The 25,656-nt window shown below is 39.9% G+C and overlaps 1 protein-coding gene across 4 annotated transcripts in view; it reads left to right on the top strand.

The window, feature by feature from the left end:
• LOC109428701 (homeodomain-interacting protein kinase 2) overlaps nt 1-25,656 on the top strand; it is a 281,932-nt gene that overhangs the window by 204,098 nt on the left and 52,178 nt on the right. For all 4 annotated transcript variants that reach the window (XM_029879765.2, XM_019704513.3, XM_062852197.1 and 1 more), the window contains one exon: nt 5,271-5,626. In XM_029879765.2, the coding sequence (XP_029735625.2) occupies nt 5,271-5,626 (356 nt within the window). The remainder of the gene's footprint in view (nt 1-5,270; nt 5,627-25,656) is intronic.

The following is a 25,656-nucleotide window of genomic DNA, read 5'->3' as shown; positions in this document are numbered from 1 at the left end:
ATTTTCCGTGACGCCATCACGGGAAACCCATGTCACTTTGTGCACTGATCGATGAAGAAAGAGCGATCCCCCAATAACCATGTCATTGTTGCCATAATACTCAGCAAACAGCTTACTCTCGCTCATTTCTCCGAGACCATGGCGTCCCGTGACATGCTCATAGTCTGAGTTGTCGGAACCAACCTTCGCGTTGAAGTCGCCCATAAGGATCTTGATATCATCTTTTGGAATTTTATCCACGACAGCATTCAGTTGACTGTAAAAGTTCTCCTTGTCTTGCAATTCGGTAGATTCGGTTGGCGTCTAACATTGGATCGTGATGTTTCCAACCCGTGTTCTGAATCTGAGGGGGTTCCTTCTGAGATTCAAGAGATTCTTTCTGGGACTTCGAGAGATTTCCTTCAGAATTCCCCAAGGAGCTCCAGGAATTCTATCCGATATTCTCCTAATAGTTTCCTTTAGAATATCTCCAGATGTTTTTTTTTTGAGCTTCTTGAAGGTATTCCTGAAAATTTTATCAATTTTATCCGGGTTTCTTCTAGGAGTTATTTCGGGGATAGCTTCAGGAATTCCTTCCGAGATTCCTTCAAAACCTCCTTCTAGCATTCCGTCAGGGATTCCATACGATATTCTTCCTGGAGTTCCTTTTGGGATTTCTTCTGAGATCTTTCCAGGAATCCTTCCAGATGGAATTCTTTCAGATGTTTCTTATGGAAAACCTCCCAGAGTTTATTAAGGTAAGAGTTTTCGTAGTATTTTGAGTAATTTCCCCAGCAATTTCTGTTTATGTAATTACTCATAAAGTTCCTCCAGGATTTCCTTGAGGAAACACTAACAAGTTCCTTCCGGGATTTCATTTTTTCCGGGACTACCTTCTGGAAGATAATATACAATTGCCCTTTATCGGATATACCAGTCGACTGGTATGTCTAAAATAGACGAAAAAAACTTTTTTTTTCGAAAACACAGTGTGTGTTAAATTGACAAATTGAGAGATATATTTGTAAAAAAAATACCACTTGTTTAGATGGGATTCGAACCCACGATTTCGTATCGCTAGTTTGGCAATATTACCAACTAAGCCACAGAACAAGTTACGATTCTGTTAAATAGAAAATCCAACTGGATTCAAAGCTCCACCCAAACTGGCTTTCACAAATATATTTTCATTAGGTTTAGATGTGAATCTCTCACATGCTCGCTGTTGTGTTGTTTTCTGTTGTTGTTTTTTTTTACTTTAATGGAATTTTTTTCGGTGAACTTATGAAAAAAATCTACCAACTGAAATTCTGGAAAGAATTCCAGAGAATCTTGAAAGACATCTTGAACATTCTTGGTAATTTTTTGGAGAATCCCTGATATTTGCAAATATTGATATGCAAATATTGAATTTTAGGGCACATACTTACGAAAAGACAAAACCTGGTGCAATATCTTACGGAATTTCTGGAGAAATTACTGGGGAACTATCTGAGAATACCAACTACAACTATAGACACTATAGATTCCATAGACTATCGGAGACATGGTTGAGCAATACGATTTTAGTGTGTTTTACCATGAATTTAGAGTGTACCGAGCAAATATGACGTCACGCAATCCATTGTCGCTATTGAAATCGTGACGTCATGCTCGTTTGGCTACACGAACTGACAGTTCGTTTGGCCACAGTTGTCTACGCCTCCGCGAGTCTATGGAATCTATAGTGTCTATAACTACAACGACTCTGAGAATTTCATATTGCAATCGCTGATGTGATAGCATATGAATCTGACTCAGAATGAAGGATTTCTTTGATCTCATAAATTGATCCTAGACTTTTCTTTACAGCCATAGAACCTACCTAATTTCCAGCAATATGGACTCTACCATAAATTTTGCTTTTGATTCGCCAAACAAATGGCCTCAAAATGACCACCATAAGCTTAAGTTGGATTTTGCCAGACGTTCTCAGAGATTTACCTACCAATCGTTTCCAAAAATTCTTTTATGCATAATCTTTCCAGACATTTTTTAAGAAGCCCATCTAGAAATTGTCATTTGGCATTATTTCTCTATTCGTTTCGCAAACATACTTGTCAAGAATGTTTTAGAAAGGACTGCTGAAATTTCATTGGGTATTTAACCTACCAACATTTTTTATGAATATTTTATATATTCGTACAGCATTTCTTATCGTTTTGTTATTTAGGAACAACGACCCTGCACGAATATAACCTTGATTTTGTTTACAACAAATAACTGTATATACTGTTCTAAGTTGTATCAACTTGGCTTTAATGCTGAAATCCTTCAATGTTCGTCATTGCGATACGAAATGACAAATAAAACAGTACAAGATTCTGCAAAGTATTTAGAATACGAGTTTTATTCTTATGTTCACGTTCGCCTGAATATCATGTTACATCTAAAGTTTTTCATTAATAATTCATTCTCTTGATATTTTCGAAGAAGGTTGCATTTGTTTTTCACTCTAAACTATGACAATTATTAAGAATCATGGAAAAATCAATAAACTACCGGGAAAAACTTTTTTGTTTTGTCGGTCTGAGTCTGTCGATTTCACTCAAGAAGTTTTTCAAGAATGTCGAACAATTTGTATTGTTATAAATGGACACATCGCCTGAAATTACATCTTTGAATAATAGTATTTTATAAATATATACAGATTTATTTATGGTGTAGGAAGACGCATAGTAGGAGACGTACTGATCATTCATCACTAGGAGGGTGACGACGGCCTAGAATTAGACCCCAAAGTCTTTGGCATACAAGTCAGAAGGGATCCGGCCATTTGATCGAATGCAGTATGGCCGAATTACGATCAAACGAATTCAAAGCTGCAGAAAAACTCTGGATAACCAGTGCCCTAGAAATGGTTGCTCATATTTTCAGCAAAGATTTTTCCTATTCTTTCTAGATTTATTCAGCAGGATTTTTATTAATTCTAATTTATACTCGATTTTCTGAAGCAAGTCCTTATACCATATTGAAAATGTGGGTCAAATTTTCCAACAAAACAACAATTGTTGGAAGAACTACTCTTCACATATCTTTTGCTATCCAGCTTTGACTAAAACAAACTATATAAAAACAACATTTTCAGTTGAAGATCTTTTTTTAGAGGATGGGTTATTATTGGACAGCCTGGAATGTGATATTCAATAAATGGTAAATTATTTAAATCGGTTGAATATGATATATCAAATAGTTTGATTTCATTACTGCTGTGACACATTTCATTCAATTTGAAGCATTTTTTGTTGCAATCGAACCTAACGCCCACCATCGATATGCTAACCAACCAGAACCAGCTCAGTTGAGTTCAGTTCTTTGTTCTCGACGTTATCAAACGATTTCCATCATTGCCGCACACACTAACACCCCAGATCGTTCCATACACACATACAAAAGCAATCACCGGCAACCAGAACACCTAGGTACACTGGGTAGGTGATACGGGTTGTCATGACTTTCCACTGGGTACGCAACAGGCTGGAAAAGCGGTTACATCATCATCATCAACATCATCATCACCACTTTGTCCTTTGTTTCCATTCTACACTCACTCTTTGGTTCCCGGCTTTCCATCCCAGCTGTCCCGGGCCTCTCTATACCTAGCCGTGGTACATTGATTTGTCCTTGTTTGTTGCTGAATCACGGTGGGTGATATTCTGAAAAACCGACTTTATGTAATGAGATGGGGACATTGGGGGATGATGTGGTCGTGGTGTGTGATGGGGAAGATGCTGAAGGGTACGGGTCATTGAATGGGCTTCAGTTCGATAGAAAGCCGAGGGTGGGAAATTTGGTATTCAAATAGTTGAGAGTAGAATTAATGACTGCAAATAAAGTGGACTAAAAAATAAATAAGTTGTCAAAAGTTGCGATTGGAAACAGGGGTGTAGCTAGAGGACCCCTCCCAGATGTTTTTGTCATATTTCTCGAAGAGAATTAAAAAAAAAACCTGTAACTATTGAACCAAAAGAGATAACGACCATCTCAGCGAAACGACGCGTCTTCAAATGTTCTAGGCTCAGTGTACCAGTTATGGCTAAAGTACCTCAAATTCGCCATAGTTGATTTTCAACATTTAACGGAGCAAATCAACAAGAAAAAATATGTGAACGAAAGATCACGTTCATAAAAGATAATAGCACTCATTCAAACTTCCCATTTTGCTCAAATTATGATAGAAAAAAAATATTTTCCTTAAAATTTCGGCTTCCTTGCACCCTATTTCGCCATAGTGTACCAGTTATGGCAAATCCCATAAGGAATGCATGTAAATAGTGCGAAGTGGAACCGAAATTAACAAATATGTCCATAACTGGTACAGGGTTCCTATCATTGGCACACGCCGTAATAAATAGTAAAAGTGGGTTTGGCACAGATTTTATATTTTTCCTGTCAAGTATGAGAACAAATCTATCGTTTGACGTATTGATGACATTCGTCGGTCTTCTTATTATTTTTGTAGAAGTAGTTTTCCTTAGGTAGTGCGTGGTACAGGCACCCTACAAGTGTTTCTTGGCCGACTTTGACGAAAACTCGTAATTGAAAAAGTTAATGCCAGAAAACCGGGTTTTCTTGAACCACCCTAAGCTAATTTAGATTGGTCAATTTTAAAGCTATATAAAAACTGTCTTCAGCAAACTTGCTCAAAATTGATAAATCTACAACTATCTCGAAGATAGTTATTCTTGCAAATAAAAAAGTTTGGTTTCAAATTCTTTGAAAATATGGACCACCTTAATTTTTATGCACTTTGGAAAAAGGGCCTTAAGGGGCTGTCCATTAATTACGTAAGGGTTTATGGGGGGGAAAATGATTAGGGACAACTTTGTAAAAGACCATATTTAACATCATTTGAAGGCGCTGAACGCATCTTTCCTCGTAAATTTGCTTCGTTGACCATTGTGCAATGGCTCAATGAACTTTTATCTCAGCAGACTTGCAGCCATCAGAAACTGCCTCTTTTAGCATTCCTCCAGAAAAAATACCGTAGCTACGTCCATGGTTGTAAAGAATTTGTATGAATTCGGGTCGCTTTACGATACGGCATATTCTGCACACAGTCCGGAACAGAATGGGGACAATGATCGAAGCGAATTTTCGAACTCAGCACGATTCCCAATTCAATGAACGAAATTTCTCACGCCCACCCGCGCGCCAAAAGTCCATAAAACGATTGGCGTGTGGAAAACTAGTCCACGCGATGAACTAACCGATTGGTATTTTTCTCTTTCTCCCACCCGTTCTATTTCCAGCTGAGTGTGACTGTGGCTGCGTGGAAAGTGCTACGGTCGTTGTAACAACCGGCAGCAGTTCTACTTCCCTCGCCAGTAACAATATCGGTAGCAACAATAACAACACCAGCAGCATCAAGAACTCCGGCAGCAGCGGAGGCGGTGGCGGTGGCGGCGGCAGTTCCGTTGTAGTGGCTGCTACCTCGGGGGCTATGGGCGCCCCATCCAACGGCTCCAAGACGGCACATTCAAAGGTGGCAACCGGAGGAGGTCATGCCAACACGCAGACCTCCAGCAAACGCTCGAGCAGTGGAGCCGACGGGGACTACCAGTTGGTGCAGCACGAGGTGCTGTACTCCCTGTGTGCGCAGTACGAGGTAAGTTTTGTTCTGGCGAATGGAAGATAATCCTTTTTTCCCTAGACCCTTTTCGGGTTGTGAAATTTGATCCTTGCAGAAGTTTTTTCGTCCTTCTCACGCAAAGTCCAACGTCCTCGTGTCGGTCCTTTTCGTTGTTTAAATTGAATTGTGATTTACGTCGTGTCAGTTGGTCTACTGGTATTTTGTTATCCAGCTTCGAAAAAGGTTTGTCAGAGACTTGTGACACCATATTAGAAATTCCAAGGATAAGGGAAAAGATCCGAAAGTTGTGACGAAATGAATGCACTAGAGCCTTTTTGTTGTTGGGTTCATCAAATTGTTTGATGATTCGAATCTTTCGCAATTTTACGTTTGAGTGACTTAATTGGAGATTGTGAAATAAGTTTACTGATAACAAAACTCATACTTTGGACCAATTTATAATCTTTAAAGTATCAGTATTGCGTTAGTATTCGCCTCTCGTGAGATTGGTCCATCAGAGATAATTGGTAAAACAACGTTTTAGGTGATGTTATAGCTGCTCAGTGAATAATAATCCACATTTTTGAATAACATTTCCACCAGAACATGTAAAATTTTAATTTACACTAACATACATAAGTACTTATTCTTGCCTGAATCTACAAATGGAAACACCGCTCAACGATTGCATTGATATCGCTTCGTTGTCTTTAAGTCGCATTGACAGAATGTGAAAACAGCTTCACAATGCGTAACGGAACAGAGTGGTAGCTAGCTGTATAAAGGTTAATGACGCGCAACGCCCCTTAAACTGCAGGTGGATTTCACGGAGAACCACACTTTCAAATCTGCACTAGATGCGCAATGCTCACAATAGTCATTGTTGTTGCTGTTGCTGCTGCGGCTGCGTCAGATTTGATCAGATCTTAAACAAAAATGATGAAATTCAAAACCATAGGCCACCAAGCGGGCGTCTTAGAGCTTTATGCTCTCACGCAATCGTATGGCTTGTTAATTTAAGTATTTTATTGTTTCTTGTTCTCTAGGGTGGAATTCAATGTTTATAAGCTTTTCATGTACTGCTTAGTTCCAAAATTAAAATAATTTGAAGCTTAACAAGTTTGATTTCATTCTCTTAGTTTCAAGTAAGTATAAAAATAGAATGTGTCAAATCCCACCATCAACAGAAGCACCGTTGATCAATATCTAACAATTTGAATTCAGAAGCCATTACTTTGCAATTGAAATTTCACATATCCAAGTGACTGAATGGACACAACCAGCTACCGTTTGTTGTTTGCCTCAGAACACAACTAACTGCTGAGCTGTGTTCAAAGATGAAACGACACCAAACAGCAGCTGTGATTGATACTCATCGGTCGTCGTCATCTCCGTAACAAAGAGGCTGGGAACGTCGAGAAGATGCCTTTGTGGGGATGCAAAATAACTTTTGAAATGGTAGGCATAGATTTGGGTCCGTTCTTCGTCTGTGATAACCTTTCGGTGGATTATGAATAAAGCTACAGAGTGGCAGTCCACGCCAGAGCAGTTACAAAACTTTAAAACGTTATCTCAGCTCACCGATCTGCTAATCGGGGTGCAACTCTACATAAAATTACGGTCAACTTAAGATTGTGCTATTTCTGGTGAAATATTTATTTGAATTATTCAGTATGTAGGATTTTTTTCTTTTTATTCAGAGATTTCCTGATGCAGGTTGGTTTACTGCCTATGATCGCATATCAGTCCCATCTTTGCTGGGTTTCCTATTCATATGGGACAATTACGCGATCATAGGCAGTTTATCGCGGCAGGAGTAAGGTGATTTGCCAATTGTTGTACAGTTAGTACTGACATTTGAGTTTTCATTTGTTCGTAATTCCACGGTAGTAAAAACAGGTGAAAACATACTCAGTGAATGCCTAAATCCAGTCATTTCTTACACTTCCCATTGAAATTCCCTAAAATTTCAATTTTTAACCCTAGTAGGATGTTGGGGTCAATATGACACAATCAGACACGCAGAACGCAGGCCTGGTGTGCCTAAACTAACATCTAAGGAGGGTTAAGAGAACTGAAAACAGTTTTACCGGAATTCTAGAACCCAAATGTTGAACGCTTTCTTAAACTAGCTTATCCTAATAATGAATGCTTCTTGCTGGTGGTTGTACGGTTTACTTCTGTAGTCGAAATATTAAATTGTCTGTTACAAATTTGACAGATTTTCATTGCGTTTCTAAGATGTTTCAGTACAGTTTTGAATCATTTAAGGGGGTTTCAGGAGGGTTCCGAAGGGGTCTCCGTGTAATTGAATTTTGTCTCCGTGGATTTAGAAAACTTTCTTGGGAGTTTTAGGAGGATTTCAGAGGAATCTCTAGGCGTTTCAATACGTTTTATGGGGGTTATAGACGAATTTCGCACCAACTCGTCTTCGGGGTTGGCAGCACCCCCTCAGAATGTTATGAAATTTTGTAGGTTTCAAGACTTTACCTTTTCAAGCAACTTTGCGTATTTTGTTTTTTCAAAATTAACCTAGACTAACATTTAAAAAGAGTCATAGTTCTTTAACCGTTTTTTTTTTCACAAAAAATAACTCGAATATGATAAGATGTACAAAAAAGTGATGTATGGGTGACATTTAGAGAATTGTCCAAGCTTTCATGAAAAAATATTTTAAAAATTCTTAATACATTTTTACACGCTAAAAATATATTTTTAAAATTAAAAGTCAATTTACAGAAAATGCCCACTTTTTATGTTTTGAATTTTTTTTCCTAAATTTCCTCCATACATCACAAGATGGGCACTTTTAAGGAAAAAAAGTTTTTCTAACAAAAACTTTTTCATGTTAGTTTTTTAGCGTGTTGCGCATTGACCGTTTTTTTCACAAAAAATATAACTCGAATATGATAAGTTGTACAAAAAAGTGATGTATGGGGGACTTTTAGGGAATTGTCCAAGCTTTCAAGAAAACATATTTAAAAAATATAAAAAAATGCTTTACACGCTAAACAATATCTTTTCAAAATTAAAAGTCAATTTACAGAAAAAGCCCACTTTTTTTATGTTTTGAATTTTTTTTCCCAAGAAAGACAATATAGTTGCCTAACTTTCCTCCATACATCACAAGATGGGCACTTTTAAGGAAAAAAAAATTTTCTAAAAAAAACTTTTTCATTTTTTTTTTTGCGTGTTGTGCATTAACTCTTACAGTAATGTATCCAGAATCCTAATGACAATCCATTAAAACTTAATGGGCTCAACTACTTTTTTAATATCTTAAGGCTCAAATGAGAATGGAAAATATTCCAGAACTAAAAAAGCACTTTTTTCCAAAATGATCCACAAATCTAATAAAATAAGAATGTCCGATTGTTTATTTAGTCAATTACGACAATCGGACACGCTGGTTTTTTTTCGCTTTTTCGCCATTCTAAAGAAAAGTGCTTTTTCAGTTCTGGATAATATGCGATTCTCATTTGAGCCTTAACGTGCTTGACATTGAAAACGTGCTTGATATTGGAAAGGGCTCAAGACAAATTTGCTTTTAGGGTTTTATATCAATGAAAACGCTTGTGTATTGATGAAATATGTACATATGTATATGTGTATTCAATTATTTTCTTTTCTACAATATATACATCCTTCTTGATGATTTTGTGGCTATATCGGTCTCTTTCTACTCATAAGTATAAGGGAGTAGAGATCAAAGTGGATAATGAAATAATAGATATGATAGAAATCGCTAGGTAGCGAACAAGTGTGAAAATTTTATAGAAGGTGAAATTAGGCAAGTAGGCCATGTATTGAACGAATACATCGAATGCGTGAAACTTCTGCCGTGCGACCTGTGCTTTTAAACAGATCGGCTTGGTTGGTAGTTCATACCACCTTACCAAGACTGGCAAAAGTTTCAGGCACCCGACTGCCTAATGTATTGTTCTGTTTTCATCACAAATTCTATCGATCGGTAGCTTTTTGAAAGAGACCGATATAGCCACAAAATCATCAAGTTAATTATAGAATACGGTCGATAAATCAGTACATGATATACATCCTTCTTTTATACATTCTATTGTAACGTTTTTTGAATATTAGATCTTTAGTCTATAAGGGCCCATATAGCCGAGGCGGTAAACGCACGGGTATTCAGCATGACCATGCTGAGGGTGACGGGTTCGATTCCCGGTCGGTCCAGGATCTTTTCGTAAAGGAAATTTCCTTGACTTCCTTGGGCATAGAGTATCTTCGTGCCTGCCACACGATATACACATGCAAAATGGTCATTGGCAGAGGAAGCTCTCACTTAAAAACTGTGGAAGTGCTCATAGAACACCTAAGCTGAGAAGCAGGCTTTGTCCCAGTGAGGACGTTACGCCAAGAAGAGGAGAGGAGGATCTTTAGTCTATCTGAAACAAAGTAAACTTTTTTGGATTATCTTTTGAATTCGAAAACTTCTTCGCTTCAATTTGATTTTCAGAAATTGGCACAAATGAATGAAATTTTTGTGTACCAGGTATTGTTTTTACGTGACTGTATGTGTATAGTTCTTCAAGTTCATCCGTCATTTTTGCATATTGTTCATTTGAAATAAAGCAGAAATTCAATTTTGTTATATGTATAGCTGACTGTTTAAATGCCCAGTTATACAGTTCTCGAGGAGTTGTGATTGTGTTTCCATAATCTCGAGCAAGATTTGCTCGTTTTGCCATTCGCTTGAGAGTACCTCCAACAGCGTCACATGGACCTTTGCCATGTGAAGCTGCGAAGAAGTGCCATTCTGCTTCCAATCCATAATTGGACCGAAAACTGCACAAACTGGCAATTTTTTTTTGTTCTTATAATGAGCTACTGCTCCATCTGACATGAAAGTAATTTTTGAGAAATCAATCGATTGTTTAATGAAATCCAGCAGTTTTGATATAAATAACTGAACTGCTGTTATATCTTCAGATATTATTATAAAGCTCAAGTTTTCCAACTTATTTTCTTTTCTGTAGTACACTTCAAAGGGGTGAATGGTAGCTTGAGAATTATTCCAATGGTAACCTTGAGCTGAATTTTGAATGTTAAATGAATAATTTTCTGAAAAGTCACAAATTGTTAATACTTCACCCTGTTTAAGAGTTTCTTTTTTATCCCGCAAAAATGAGGATTGTTCTTTATAAATGATATCATGAGTTATAAGCTTATCAACTTTTTCTACAAAATACGGAACAAACTCGTCTATAGTCTTAGTAATAGTTTCCAAATTGCATCGATCAGTGGTTAGCCATTGTTGAAATAAGACCGATTCTTTATCATTCGCTTCTAATAATGATGTTAGTTCACTGGTTCTAGGCACACAATAATACAATTTCAGCAAACAGAATGCTGTTTTAAGCATTCAGATATCAAAACAAGCTGAGAAACAAGTTCAATTCCAGTTGGGATGTAACGCCAAGAAAAAGAAGGCACCCAATCAAACAAAGTTGTAATGCCCATTGAGTGTTATTAAATGGGTATAAGGATTCTTGATACATCCTGTACGAGTTAATGCGCAACACGCTAAAAAAAATAACATGAAAAAGTTTTTGTTAGAAAAACTTTTTTTTCCTTAAAAGTGCCCATCTTGTGATGTATGGAGGAAAGTTAGGCAACAATATTGACTTTCTTGAAAAAAAATTTCAAATCATAAAAAAGTGGGCATTTTCTGTAAATTGACTTTTAATTTTAAAAATATATTTTTAGCGTGTAAAAATATATTTAGAATTTTTAAAATATTTTTCCATGAAAGCTTGGACAATTCTCTAAAAGTCTCCCATACAACACTTTTTTATAGGTCTTGTCATTTTTGAGTTACATCGATTTTAAAAAAAATCTTCGAAAAAAAGTTAGGCCCTCTTCAAATGTTACTCTTGAAAATTTTCGAAAATTTAAGTATGCAAAGTTGCTTATAAAAACCTAGTCTTTATGCCCACCAAGTTTCATTCGATTCTGAGAGGGTGTTGCCAACCACTGATCGAGTTGGCGCGAAATTTGTCTATATGGTTATATAGGGGAACTTACGTATTCTCGGCAGTTTTGTTCTCTTCGTCATGGAGGGGTTTTTTAAACCTATTGAACTCAGAGTTGGCCTCTAATCCTTCCCAACCAAGCTGAGTTATATGCCCAAATTTCATGCAATTTGGCCCACAAAATCCCCCATGACGAAGAGCACAAACCTGCCCATAATATCCTTCGTCACCGTTGGTTTGGAAGTGGTTTCCAGAGGTTACAGGAAACTCATATGAAGGTTTCAGCGGCGAATCAAGGTGTTTTAAGATGTTTTTAAAAGCGGCTTTTAAGAGAGTTTCCTAGAAATTTCAGAGGGGTTTCAAAACATTTCAGATGATGTCAAGGGATTTCTGAACGCGCCTAAAATCTCTCGAAACCCCCTGACACATTCTGAAATTTCCATAGCACTTCCTGAAAACCCCTGGAACCGCATATAACGCCCCTGAAAACCCCTTTGGAAGTCTCCGGCGAGAACCTGAAACCCCTTAAACATCACTGAAACTTATTCGAAACCTTCTGAAACTCCTTGACAATGCTCCCTTTAATGCCGCTAAAAACTTCTGGAACGCACTTCCCGGGTAGACGGGAATATCTAAATCATATCACAAATCGGTCCAATGTTGATATGATATCCTAATATGATATTGATGCTTTATTCAAAAAATTGCCAAATATCTGTTCAAAATCTGATCGTGATATCAAAATATGTACTTATTTTGATCTTCGAAAAATATCGTGGAACCCGTCGAGGTAACAGTTGAAATTTCCCTACATTTCGCACGGAATCTTTTTTTTTTTTTAATTTGGTGTTCATTACTTATTTTACAAATCAGCACTGAGACAAAAAGCAGATAGAAATGGCCTGAATTTTAAATAAAGGGATTTATTTTTCATTACACTATCAAAACTAACCTTAACCTTCGAGCGATCGCGCTGTTGCTGACGCAGGTAGTCAACCGCGCGAGTTAAGGAAGGTTAAAACTGTTTAAAAATACTCAAATCTAACATGAGTAAAAAAAAAAAGTCAGTAACATGGTCGGTAAAGAGAAAGTATTTTTTGTCTTTTATCTGTGTGATATATCAAATGACCTGAGAATTATCAAATATTTTCCAGGTTAGGTTTATTGTTGTAATGAAAAATTGGAAAAGATGCAGCAAAAACTAAATCGGTACTCTTAATTAGGAGTTGCGCTAATCACGAACTGCACAACTTTGCCCATTTTTGACCTCATTTGCTGATTTGATTTCCCTGTGGCAATCTAATCATCTGATGATTTTAGAGCTATAACAACAGCACAATAGCACAATACGACCATTAAGAAATATGTACCATGAATGAAACAATATTCAACAAAACATACCGTAGCAGACGACCACTCTTTCGAGTTTAAACGAACTGATGGCTACGATTTTTCAATGTTTCCAAACCTTTTCTGGGCGACAGTTCACAATTGGTAGTGGTCTCGGCACATCGAATTATCACTACCGTGTGATTAACACTTCGTATTTAGTTTAAGTAAGGCTTAATTGAAAATTAAAAATTTCTGAGACTGACAAAGCCTTTTTCCTCGTTTGATCTTCTGCAGCCCAAATCTCCCCAGATATTAGTTTGATCTTATAATATCTAAATGAGATATTATCATGTTCTTCCCCACACTTATTTTTGATCTTGTTTTTGATCTATTATCTGTCATGTCAAACAAACTAATAGCTTTGATCTTCAATACTTCACTGAGTAAGATCTTATTGTGATATTGTTCTGATTTTTTCCGTCTACCTTTCTGGAGCGCTCCTGAAACCCTTTCTGGAGCGCTCCTGAAACCCTCTGAAGCCCCTAAAACACTCATGGAACACCCATGAAACCTTATAAAACCGTCTGAAACGCTCTTGAAATCCCCTGGAATACCTTCGAAACCCCCTAGAGCGCCAACTAAATAAAACCCCCTGAGACCACTGAATCAAATTTCAACCATCGCGCAACAATAATGACGATGTCGCAACCTGCTTTTGTTGCAATAATTTACCATCTGGGGCTGGTTAAAATTTGAGAAACGGAAATTCACCCGGAAGTTTCTTCCCATGCCTTTTTTCAGGTACTCCGCCAGGGATTGTTTTTAGTACATTCCTCCAGAGCTTCCTCTTGAAATTATTTCAAGAATTTGTTTCGAATTTCTACCAGAATTTACCCAAGGTTTTTCCGTCATTCCTCCGGGGATTCTGCAGGAAATCTTCCGAGCATTCTTCGTGAGACTTCTCCTAGAGAGTTTGGAACGAATTTTGGTCATTTCAGGCCTCTCCTCCTCCTCGTAGACTTTATTTCATACAAACATTTGTTTGTAGTAGCGGATACATTGTTCTTCCCCCTTAAAAGTCTACGTGATTTATGATGATTTATGAACGGCCTTTTAGCGGAATTTATTCAAGAGCTTCCACTAGATTACTGTTGAGATTTTTACCAAAGTTCTTCCTGGGATTTTTCCAAAAATGTTGTGAGCCACAGTTTTTATACCTGCCAAAATAGGAAGAAGGAATCGAATAAAGCTGCGAAAACCATGAGTCCAACATCGTTGACCGATGTATCTGCAATCCCCTGGGTCTGGAACCAGTTCCGTTAATTTTTTACGAGTTCTCTCTTGGATGGGTCGAAAAGTGCAAGAAGACCACCAAAACACTATGTAAGCTATGTAAGAGCAGCGCAAAGTTGCAGGTCAAACGACAGCTGGATGAGAAGCAGAAGCTTGCCAGTAGCGACAGTCTAACCCGGGAGTGGTCGCGTCGTGTACTAAGTACACGCACCTTGTTGAAAGAACCGCTTGAGCGTGATGTAGCTGAGGGTGACTGATGACGCGACTGCTCGGGGGCTTCAATAAATCTCGTGAGTTAACTATCTAGAAGAAAGAAAACGAACGACACCTGCAGAACGTGACCAAGACTACCTACGTGTTGAGGCTGATGGGAGACGAGGTTAAGCGGGACACGATTCGGGAGAAGATCATGATCGGCCGGACAAAAACTACCATGCAACAGGTCAAAGTTGCCGCTTTCGGAGTTCATAAGACGAAGATGATGTGCATTACTTTACGCATTCAAAAATTGGAGAGATTTTTTGGTGAGATCTATCCTATTTTTCACCTGTTCATCGACTTCAAAGCGGCATACGACAGTATCGACCGCGCAGAGCTATGGAGAATCATGGACGAAAACGGCTTTCCTGGGAAGCTGACTAGACTGATTAAAGCAACGATGGACGGTGTGCACAACTGCGTAAGGGTTTCGGGTGAACTATCTAGTTCATTCGAATCTCGCCGGGGACTGCGACAAGGTGATGGACTCTCATGCCTACTCTTCAACATCGCTCTGGAAGGTGTGATGCGACGAGCCCGGCTCAACAGCCGGGGAACGATTTTCACAAAATCCGGACAATTTGTGTGCTTTGCGGACGACATGGGCATCATTCCCAGAACATTTGGAACGGTGGCAGAGCTGTACACCCGCCTGAAACGCGAAGCAGCAAAGGTCGGACTGGTGGTGAATGCCTCGAAAACAAAGTACATGCTGGTAGGCGGAACCGAAAACGACCGGATCCGTCTGGGTAGTAATGTTACGATAGACGGGGATACTTTCGAGGTGGTGGAGGAATTCGTCTACCTCGGATCCTTACTGACGGCTGACAACAACGTGAGCCGTGAAATTCGGAGGCGCATCATCAGCGGAAGTCGGGCCTACTACGGGCTCCAGAAGAAACTGCGGTCGAAAAGATTCACCCACGCACCAAATGCACCATGTACAAAACGCTAATAAGACCGGTGGTCATCTACGGGCACGAGACATGGACCATGCTCGAGGAGGACTTGCAAGCACTCGGAGTTTTCGAGCAACGCGTGCTAAGGACGATCTTCGGCGGTGTGCAGAAGAACGGTGTGTGGCGGAGAAGAATGAACCACGAGCTCGCTGCACTTTACGGCGAACCCAGCATCCAGAAGGTGGCCAAAGCCGGAAGGATACGGTGGGCAGGGCATGTTGCAAGAATGCCGGACAACAACCCTGCAAAGCTGGTGTTTGCAACTGATCCGGTTGGCACAAGAAGGCGTGGAGCGCAGAGAGCACGATGGGCGGACCAGGTGGAGCGTGACTTGGCGAGCATCGGGCGCGACCGAGGATGGAGAGCGGCAGCCACGAACCGTGTATTATGGAGAAATATTGTTGATTCAGTTTTATCTTGAATTTGATGTAATACTAAATAAATGAATCTATCCTATTTTACCTTCCATTGATCATGCATTATGATATTGTATAACTTCCATTTTTATATTGTGGGGTTCACACACACGGGGAGGGGTAGCCTAAGGGAGCTAAATGAACTGATGACCGGACTTAAGTTCGTGGAGTAGCCAGTCTTTTGTCATGAGATAGCAACGTTTCGTTGACTACCGAAGGAATTCAGGGATTTTAGCTCACCCTGTTACAACAAACCATCAGGTAGATCATTCCCTTCCGGAACGATTCTGCAGCCATAGGTAATCCTTGCGCTGATGGTGGGTACACTTTCATCATCATCATCATCAAATTCTTCCTGGGATTTTTCCAGGAATTTATCCTGAGGATTTTTTTTTTCTTTCAGAATTTCCGCTCAGGTGCAGTGACCCCACAATTTATGAATCGGCATTCATTTCACTCATTTGATCAACATGGTGATTTATAAATCGTGTACAAAATGAAGGTGATTCATCGGTGGGGGGTCACTGTATCTTCTAAAGCTTCAGCCGATAATGGTGGAGTTCCTCTTAGGATTTTCCCATAGGTTTTCTCAGGATTTCTCAGATTTTCGTGGCGTTGCTCCATTATTTCATCGTGTAGTTTTTTCAAGTACCGTGATTTCGGGTGAAATTGATCACTTTTCACAGTTTTTGGCTTCTAATTTTTGAATAGTCAAACTCAATGCTTTAAAACAAGCACTACCACGGGTTTCACAGTCAACGAGGTTGAAACTTTAACTGCAATTCATTGCATAATTTTAGCTTCGGGGTGAAATTGATCAGTCAGTGAAATGTCTTTATAAGTGCCGAAAATATTTTTTTCATCTGAGTTAACCATCCCAGAATGCGAAAAGCTTTGTAAAACTTATATCAGTTTAGTAAATTCTTTATTGTTTAGGCTTAAAGTTCAATAAATCTAAAGAAAACGCCTGAAGGTATGCAATTTTCATACTAAACAAGTCATCACTTTAGCAAAAGTACAATTTTATGCATAAATATCAATATTTATAGAACTTTTGATGACGATATCTGGTTTAGCGAACACTTGGTAGCTATAAACATTCATTCGAATATTTATTACATGTGTGATACAGCCACGGTAACAGAAGTTTGAAAGTTTGAAACTTTGAAATTCGCCAAACACGCCGTTTCGAAAAATATCAAATTTAATTCAGAAATATGTGACAAGTTTGCTGTTAAACATGTAAACTCACCATTTTTTTTTCTCCCCTGTTGGGGAAATTAAGCCACTGCCACTCACCATTCAATAACCCTTGAGCCAGATGATGGTAATTTTCTAAAAATTGTTTTAAGTTCAAAGCTTTATTTTTGACAAATAAAAATTGCCTTCACGTTGATCAATTTCACCCGAAGTCACGGTATTTTTTCGTAAATTCTGCAGGTTTTGTCGTGATTTCTAGTGCAGTTTCTTCTACGGTTTCTTCTGTAGTACCTTCGGAAATTTCTTCCCGGCACTTTGCCGGGATTTTTTTCCGGAATGCCTTTCGGAGTTTGCATGCGTAGGATGCACTTCAATGCTCCTTAACCCTCGAGCAGTCGCGTCATTGACTACCTGCAGCGACGCCACGCTCACGCTGTGTACCAAAAGCGTGCATTTTTCATGGTGCGTGTACTCAGTACACGACGCGACCGCTCCCGGGTTAAGGAATTCTGACGGGCAGTTTGTCCTCAGAATTCCTTTATAGTTCCTAACAGAATTCCTCCATGTATTCTTTCCTAGATTTGTCACAGAGTTCCTTCGCAGAACCTCCGGAATTTGCTAAGAATAATGAAAGAATTCCTGAGAGTTATTCGAGGAGTTGAATCACAGTAGGAAACTTGAGACAAATTCCAGAAGAATTCCGGGGATCTGGAGAGAATTAACTCCGAAAGACATTCCGGAACAAACCCGGGAACAATACCCCGTTATAAGTCTCAGGAGGAACTGCTCCAGAAATTTCGAGAGAAGCTCCCTAAGAAATCAGGAAAGAACCTCTGAGACACATTCCAGGGGAAAGTTCTGCAGAAAAGCCAAGAAACATAGGGGAAATTACGCGGAGAACACTATAAAAGAATCCTGAGAAACTTCCAAAGATATCTCGGAAGGAACTGTGGGAGAAATCCTGCGGGGACCTTTGGGAGCAATTCTGGAAAAATCTGTGTACTGTTTGAAGGAATCCCTGGAGATACTCAGAATAGGGCCGGATTTAGGGAGAGGGAAAGAAGGTGGGAATTGGAAATTAATTCAAGAGGTATTTTGGTGAGCGTGAGGAAATTTATGAGAAATCACGGAGACAACAAATTTAAGAAGACATCCCAAAAAAAAATCCGTGGTGGTATTTTGAATAAAAAAAAAATCTAAAAATCAATTCTAAATTGATTGAAAATCCCTAGGGGCATCTCGAAAGGAGTTCTTCGAACTTCCAAGCAAGAAGGAAATTCTAATTCTAAGAATGGTTCTTGAGATTACAAACACCTTTCAAAATGCATCAGCATGCATATGCTATTCAAAAGTTGTAGCAAATATCTGTAAATACTGACTGCTTTTATGAGTATAAATCACGTTGTTTGCTCGAAATTTGCAGTGTAGAAATAAATATTGACCAATACATACAATACATGTAGGGTATCGGGATGCTTCGTTGGCATAGTCCCCTCGTTCGGCCTATCTCAATGTACACCAAAAACTCAAACAAACACGCATAACTGGATATCGGAAAAGCTATGCGCCAAACAACTGTAACATTTCGTTTCAATTTTAGCAGTTTGGAACATTAAAATTGAATGAAAATGTCACTTTGTTTAGCTTTTGTAGACGCCATGATTCTTCGGCTTAGTGGGTAGTCTATACACATGATCATAAATGGCATGATTCTGAAACATTTCAAATTGACTTTTCAATAATTGAACATTTGATGCGACGGTCAAAGACGCTACTTTGAACTTGTGTATTTGTTTTCAACGAATAATAACTATTTAACAAATTGAATGTGGGCCGAATATTGTGGACATTTTTTTTTCACTATGTACCCAAATCATGGCCCATCAGTAAAGTGATTTCAAAAACAGCGATAAAAAGACGTCAACAGCATTTCTTGCGTAAGAACCAGAAAGAACGAACAGGAAGAAAGATTTTGTGTGCGGTGACTGTAAAATATAACACAATAATAGGGTTGCGTTGTTATTGTTACTAAATTAAGAAAGAACTTTAGTTAAAGTGATTTATTTATAGTTTTTTGAAAATTCAGCTCCGAAAATATAATTTAAAAGTAAGATTGGTGAACAAACAGAGATAATAGGGTGGGGCGGGGCAAGATGGGTCACGGGGCAAGATGGGTCAGTGCCATTTTTGGGCGCATTACTCATGTTTTGTTTAGATTAATAATTTTGTTAGATGACCAGCATGAATATACAAAAGTTTGGGGCATTGATTGAAAAATTATTCACTCTCATTGGAAATAAAAAATAAAATGGTTTTTAGCCATTTTTCTTATGCGATACATTCCATATAATCTCCATATAAACGGCCGCGGGGCAAGATGGGTCACCTTCAATTTTGAACGTATTTTTGGAGCATTCAAAATTTATTTATTTTTTATTACAAGACTATCTCATAAATGACTTCAATCAAGCGGAATGAACACTCAAAATTATAACATAAAATTATGATAATTTTTTAGTGAAAACATCGATTTTCAAGACGCCTTAGGACCACTCAAATCGTAAAGTTTTTTATATTCCAAATAAATCTATAAAATGTTTACTAGTAGCTCTTGTTTATTCAGTATGGATATGGAGCATATATGAATGCGGAACAAATCTTATATTTTGACGTTTTTCGTTGAGAAAATGTGAATTACTTAAAAGGTGACCCATCTTGCCCCGCACTTTTTTCACAGTGCAACATCGATCACTTTTTAAAACTGCTCGTTCAACATCATATTTTGTATTTAATGAACTTTTTATCGACTTTTAGCATAGCTTACTAGTGTATTAAAGAGTAGCGAACGAATACAAACCAATACGATTTGTATTTACAAAGTTATGGTGATCCATCCTTATGCGACCCATCTTGCCCCGCCCCACCCTACTTCAGCAGAAATATTGAAAAAATGAGATAATAAGTGGTTCTAGTGCATGAAAAGCAATAGGCCAACGTTGTATCCACTAATAGGCCAATTTTTGTACCATAGACCAACGTTGCATACCATCGCATCGAATCTTTTCAACTTAATTAAGTAAAATCTTGAATATTTACGTAAGTTTACTTCCAATTGGTGAAACATGCATTGCCTAGAGTGTGTAATAGGGTGGACATATTATTTCTAGTGCTATTAATTTATGAGTTATGGTCAAAATTGTCAAGGCGGCTTGCAAATTAGGCCAAGGAATGGTACATATACCCTAGTAAACATAGGTAAGTTTACTACGTTTTATTCATTTTGTTTAACATAAATAGTTCTGGAAGTGCTCTGCTCCCACATCAGCAATTTCGCACAATTCTGTTTTATATTTTCTCTCTCAATTATAACTACATTCTTGAGCACGTTTTATGATTCATGGGTGCGTAAAATATGTGGAATATTGGGTGCCAAGCCAACTTTAACGTTATTCCCAGAGCAAAACACTTTACGACAGTTGACCCGTCTGGCTAGCGTCGTCGTCGTCGCCATCTAACGACGAATCCTCTCAATCACGTTTCGTTCTCGGATCTGTCCGTAAACCGGGCAGGGGGCAGCGGGTAAAACTCCCCACGACGATCAAGGGAGGGCTCCACCGGTCGACATATTTCACGTCGTTTTCCAATTAGTGCCAAATATTTGTTTCGAAAATAAAACTAATATATCCACACTGGCTGGCCCCCTTCGGGACTCCGCCGCAAGTTATTTGCCTAAAAGATCTTATTTTTAGAAACACGTTGAACGAAGGCGACACGGTGGTAAACGACCAAACGATGAAAAAGGGACTCCACCAATTGAATCCAAATTTCCATTGAGCGGTTGTTTTGATCCGTGATTGGAACGGATAGACGCTGGCGCTGCGCCCTTGGAAGCTTATACGACACGCGCTTATCAAGAGAGACATAAACTACAACCAGCTGGCTTGGAACGTTTCGTAGCGACTAGGTTTCTTTCAAGTGCTGCTGCCCAACCAGATGTCGATCGAGCAACTTTCGTAATGTAATAGACATCTTGATTCCGTCTCCGCCTGTTTTCCGAACTTGTTTGTTGCGTTCTGGTATCAATTGAATTGAATTCAATATCGTTTCAATGGTGACTCCATCTTCTGCACCCGAGTAGAACGTCCAATCAAAATATGGCTACAATGTTGTTCTTCTTTCTATTGGGTCTCTCCACTATAGTGGTGATACCACATGGATTTGATAAGTTTAATTGGTTAATCGACGGACCAGTTGCCCATCAAAGGAGGAATTGTACTTTCAAGGACTAGCTCAATGGCCAATTGTTGCACGCTTCATGAATTATGCACCGACCATGTACCAATTGGCGTACAATAATTACAAAATTGCCCTATTTGTTGGTTCACTGAGCAATTTCCGTGGTTTTGGAAAACCACGGAGTAGCAATTTCATTAGGTGGTCATTACGAACTAAAGCTTAGGCTAGCTCAGATCAATATGCATGTCCAGCTGTGAGTTGTTTAAAACAACACATCATTCGGGAGATGGTCTGATTTGTTGAAATTCGACGCCTCGGTTGATACTCTCTCGTCTTATCGGGTGCACCAACTTTATGGTTTTGCTGTGTTTGCATCACACTCTAGTCTAGGATGAAGGAGCGCTTCGGTTTGCGGTTGATGCGTTTGCAAGATTCTTTATAATGCCGACGTATGCAATTGTGGGCCTCTCTGTTTGTTGTTTCTGAAGTAATCTCAATCAGTATATGTAGGTCGACTTGTTTGTTGGAGCGTGATTTTTAATCAAATTACAATACATAATAATGGAATATTTATGGGTGAATGGGTGAAGTCTTTCTCATTCTATCTTCGTACAAGTATTCTTAACCCTCCTAAGATGTTAGGTTTTTCGCACCACGATGGCGTAGTGTACGTTCAGCGTGCCTATCTGGGCCATATTGACCCTAACATCCTACTAGGGTTAAATTCAACGTTCAACTAGTATGCAATTGCTTTCATAATTACTCACAGGAGGCTCTTAGGCGCAATACTAGTCGTGATAATTGAATTTTATTGGCTTTTTTCGGAGAACTTAATACTACTCAAAGAAGGGAGTACCGAAAGTAACAGATCACAACCACGATCTTTTTGCCTGTCTAGGGCTAGTAGTCATCATCAAACTACTAGTACCTGGCCGTTCAAAACCACGACGTTAGGCAAAGGGGTCGTCGTTGTGATTGTGTTGTTCAATTATGACCCTCTGTTAATTTTCAACTTCTATTCAATTTCTCCCGTCGCATACTTGCGATTCTATCCACCGTTTCTTTCATCACTTTCGTTACTCCCTCCTTCTTTGAGTAGTATAAGGTTCACCAAAAAACTCAGTCATATTCCGTAACGATATATGTTAAATATCAATTGGCATTTTTTGAACGTAGTCCTTGACATTTACCTTAAATTTTGGAGACAGAGCGGTTTTCCATGACTTTATTTAGAACTAGTCTTGCCGCACAAGTTTTTCATATACCATATGTTCAGGTTCAGCTTCCAAAATGAGCTGCATGTGATTGAGGATGATCGTTTCGAGCACCTTCCCCGCCGTTTCGATCAAGCATATTGGTCTATATGCCGACGGCCTCCGGATGGGTTCCCCGCCTTTGGCAATAGAACCAGGCTCTGCCTCTTCCATACTTCTGGGGAAAATCCCTCGTCCAGACATTTCTGCATAGCAGACCTGAACATCTCGGAAGCCTCTGCAATAGCTACTTTTAAGGCCAGGTTCGGAACTCCGTCCGGACCTGGGGCCTTACCTACGCTAAGGGACTTTGCTATCCCCGCAAGTTTCACATCGGTGACCCACTCTCCATCGCCAGACCCAGTCCCCGGCTGTCCTACAAATGGAGGCTAAGGACTAGGACCATGGCGCGGAAAAAGATTCCTCGATGATCCCATCTCTGGAGATTGCTCTGTAGGAGCCATTACACCTCTAGTCTTGGCCATCACGCACCTGTAGGCAACACCCCACGGGTTCGCATTGGCACACTGATAGAGCCTTTTTGCTTGTCCTTATATCGGTCTTCAGTGCGGCTTTTGCAGCGGCGAACACCGCCCGCCGTTCGTTTCGCTTTTTCTCAGATCGTGTTCGCTGCATCCGCCGCATATCCCGTGGGCAGACGTGGCTCAAGTCCGCAATCGCTTCAGTCCACCAATAAGCCAGTGGTCTCCCATTTCTAGGGTGGACTCGCCTAGGTATAGTCGCATCGCACGCACGCGAGAGCACCGCTACCATCTCATCGCCGTCTAATTCAAGTAGGTTTCGCTCGTGGAGCGCTTCCCTAAATACCCCATCGTCGAAGTATGATGTCTTTCGTCTTCGAGGGCTTGGCTTTAGCCTAGCCGCCGCTTCCTCTACCCTCTACCTGTAGCTATCGTCTACTCTCCAGCTCGAACTACTTGTTAGGCCAGGACTACGTCAATAGTCGACTCCACACCGTTCCGACTAAATGTACTATTGGTACCGACATCTAGTATGGCCAATGTCTCTAGCAGGATCTAACCCGCTGGTTCGTGAAACGGCTTCCCCAATCTACGGCCCACGCATTAAAGTCTCCCGCTATTACCACCGGCCTTCGCCCTGTTAGCACAGTCTTCATACAGTCCAGCATCTTCGTAAACTGCTCGATCGACCACCGCGGAGGCGCATAACAGCTATAGAAGAAGGTCCCGTTTACTTTGGCGACCACGAAGTCCTCATAGGTTGTAGACACCAACTCCTGGACGGGGTATTTACCCGTCGTCCATAACGCCGCCATATTTCTGGACCCATCCGAGACCCAATTGCCGTTGCCGTTGTATAGGTCCGCTATGATGGCAATATCCGTCACCCACTCAGAAACCGCCTGACAAAGGTCACTCACGCCAGAGCCTTGCATTAACGTGAGGGACGAAATACTGTGGGGGGTGTCCGGTACCAAACATGCTTCGTTAACGGTCGAGCATCTTTTTCACCGCCTCGATCACTCATTCCACGGCACGGGTCGCTTGACACCTTGAATTAGGGTTAGTAGTCCTATTCTTAGCCGGCGACTACGCGGCTGACTCGCGAGGGGTGGGGGTTTCGTCAGGCCCGGGACTGTAATCCCTAGAACGTCTCTGAAACACCCTAATGCCCCATAGAACGCCCATGGAACTCCCTGAGACTTCCTGGAATGCCTTTGTGACCTGAAACTCCCAGAAGCCCTATGGAATGCCCCTGAAACCTCATGGGATACCTCTGGAACGCTTTTGGGATCTCATCAATGCCCATGAAACGCCCCTGAAGCAACCTGTAACATCTTGAAACCCATGAAACGCCCCTGAAGGCCCTGAAGCCCCTTGAAAACTCCTAGAGCGCTCCTTAAATGCCCTGCAGCACCCTGAAACGCCTTTGAATGCTCCTGGAACACTCCTTGAAACCCCTGAAACCGCTTCAACCTCAGGAACACCCATGGAACGCTACTGTAACTCTTTGAAAACCCCTGGATCACCCCTGGAATACTCCTGGAAACCCCTGGATCGCTCCTGAAACCCTCTGACACGTCCCTGGAACGCCCTGAAGCATTGGGACCCACTTAACTCTCTGAACCTGTCTGGAGCACACCTGGAACGCCCTTGAAATCCCTTGAAAACCTCTGGAACGTTCCTGAAGCCGTCTGGAACATCCTTGGCAAGTTCCTGAAACCCATTAAAATACACGATTAGGTAACGTAAAAAATCTGGCAGTGATGCTAACAAATCAGGTTATGCCAGTGTTCAACAATTGGATCATGGATGCGTAATCGAAATGTGAGCCATCCTAGTGCACATGCCAAACTTGATCAACTTTAAAGATTTTGTTTTGGTTGGTATGTGTTCCAATAGCGACATGTATGTATACCTTGGAATCCAAAACAAACTCCGACCAGAACTCGAAATTGATAAGATAAAAATACAAGTATTTATACAAGGGCGTCTGCTGATAAGCTCTGGCATCTGATAAAAAACCGTACATCAATGACTGGGTGACTGAACTTTCGATTGATATAAGTTAGGAAGGGGCCCGCCCAAAAATACTATGTAGACTGCAAGGAGGGAGAGAAGGAGGTGTGACCAAAGTCTCCAGTCCACACTAATTTTCGAAATTGTTTGTGGACAAAAGTCTACGGGAGCCTTAATGTTTGAGATAATCAAGAATAATCTTATGTAGTTTGTGAACATCACGTAGATTATTTTTTTGAAAGAAGCAGCATCGAAATGGTGATGTAATATTTCTTATAAATCAATCCAATGGATCATTGAAGCCGACTTTTCCGCTACTCACCGCACCAAAACAAAAACGCCACCGTATATGGTAGTTCACACAGTGACAGCAGTCTAGTTACGTCAAGCACACAAGGTTACGGTGGCGCCATCTGTTCATTTCATAGCGGCCGTTTTAGTTATTTTAGTGATCCATTAGTTAGCTCTCATTGAAATTAGTAATCCCCAGTTAAATTTCAATTATCTGGAAAAGGAAATCGTCTAAACAGTGAACTGCTGTTGTGAAAGTTAGATTAGATGAATCTTTTTACCTGATTCATTTATTTTAACAACTTCAATGTTTCAGCAATGCATGCTTCAT

This window comes from Aedes albopictus, chromosome 2 (genome assembly GCF_035046485.1).
Source record: "Aedes albopictus strain Foshan chromosome 2, AalbF5, whole genome shotgun sequence".
Taxonomy (NCBI): Eukaryota; Metazoa; Arthropoda; class Insecta; order Diptera; family Culicidae; genus Aedes; species Aedes albopictus.
This window is presented reverse-complemented; position numbering and strand designations above follow the sequence as displayed.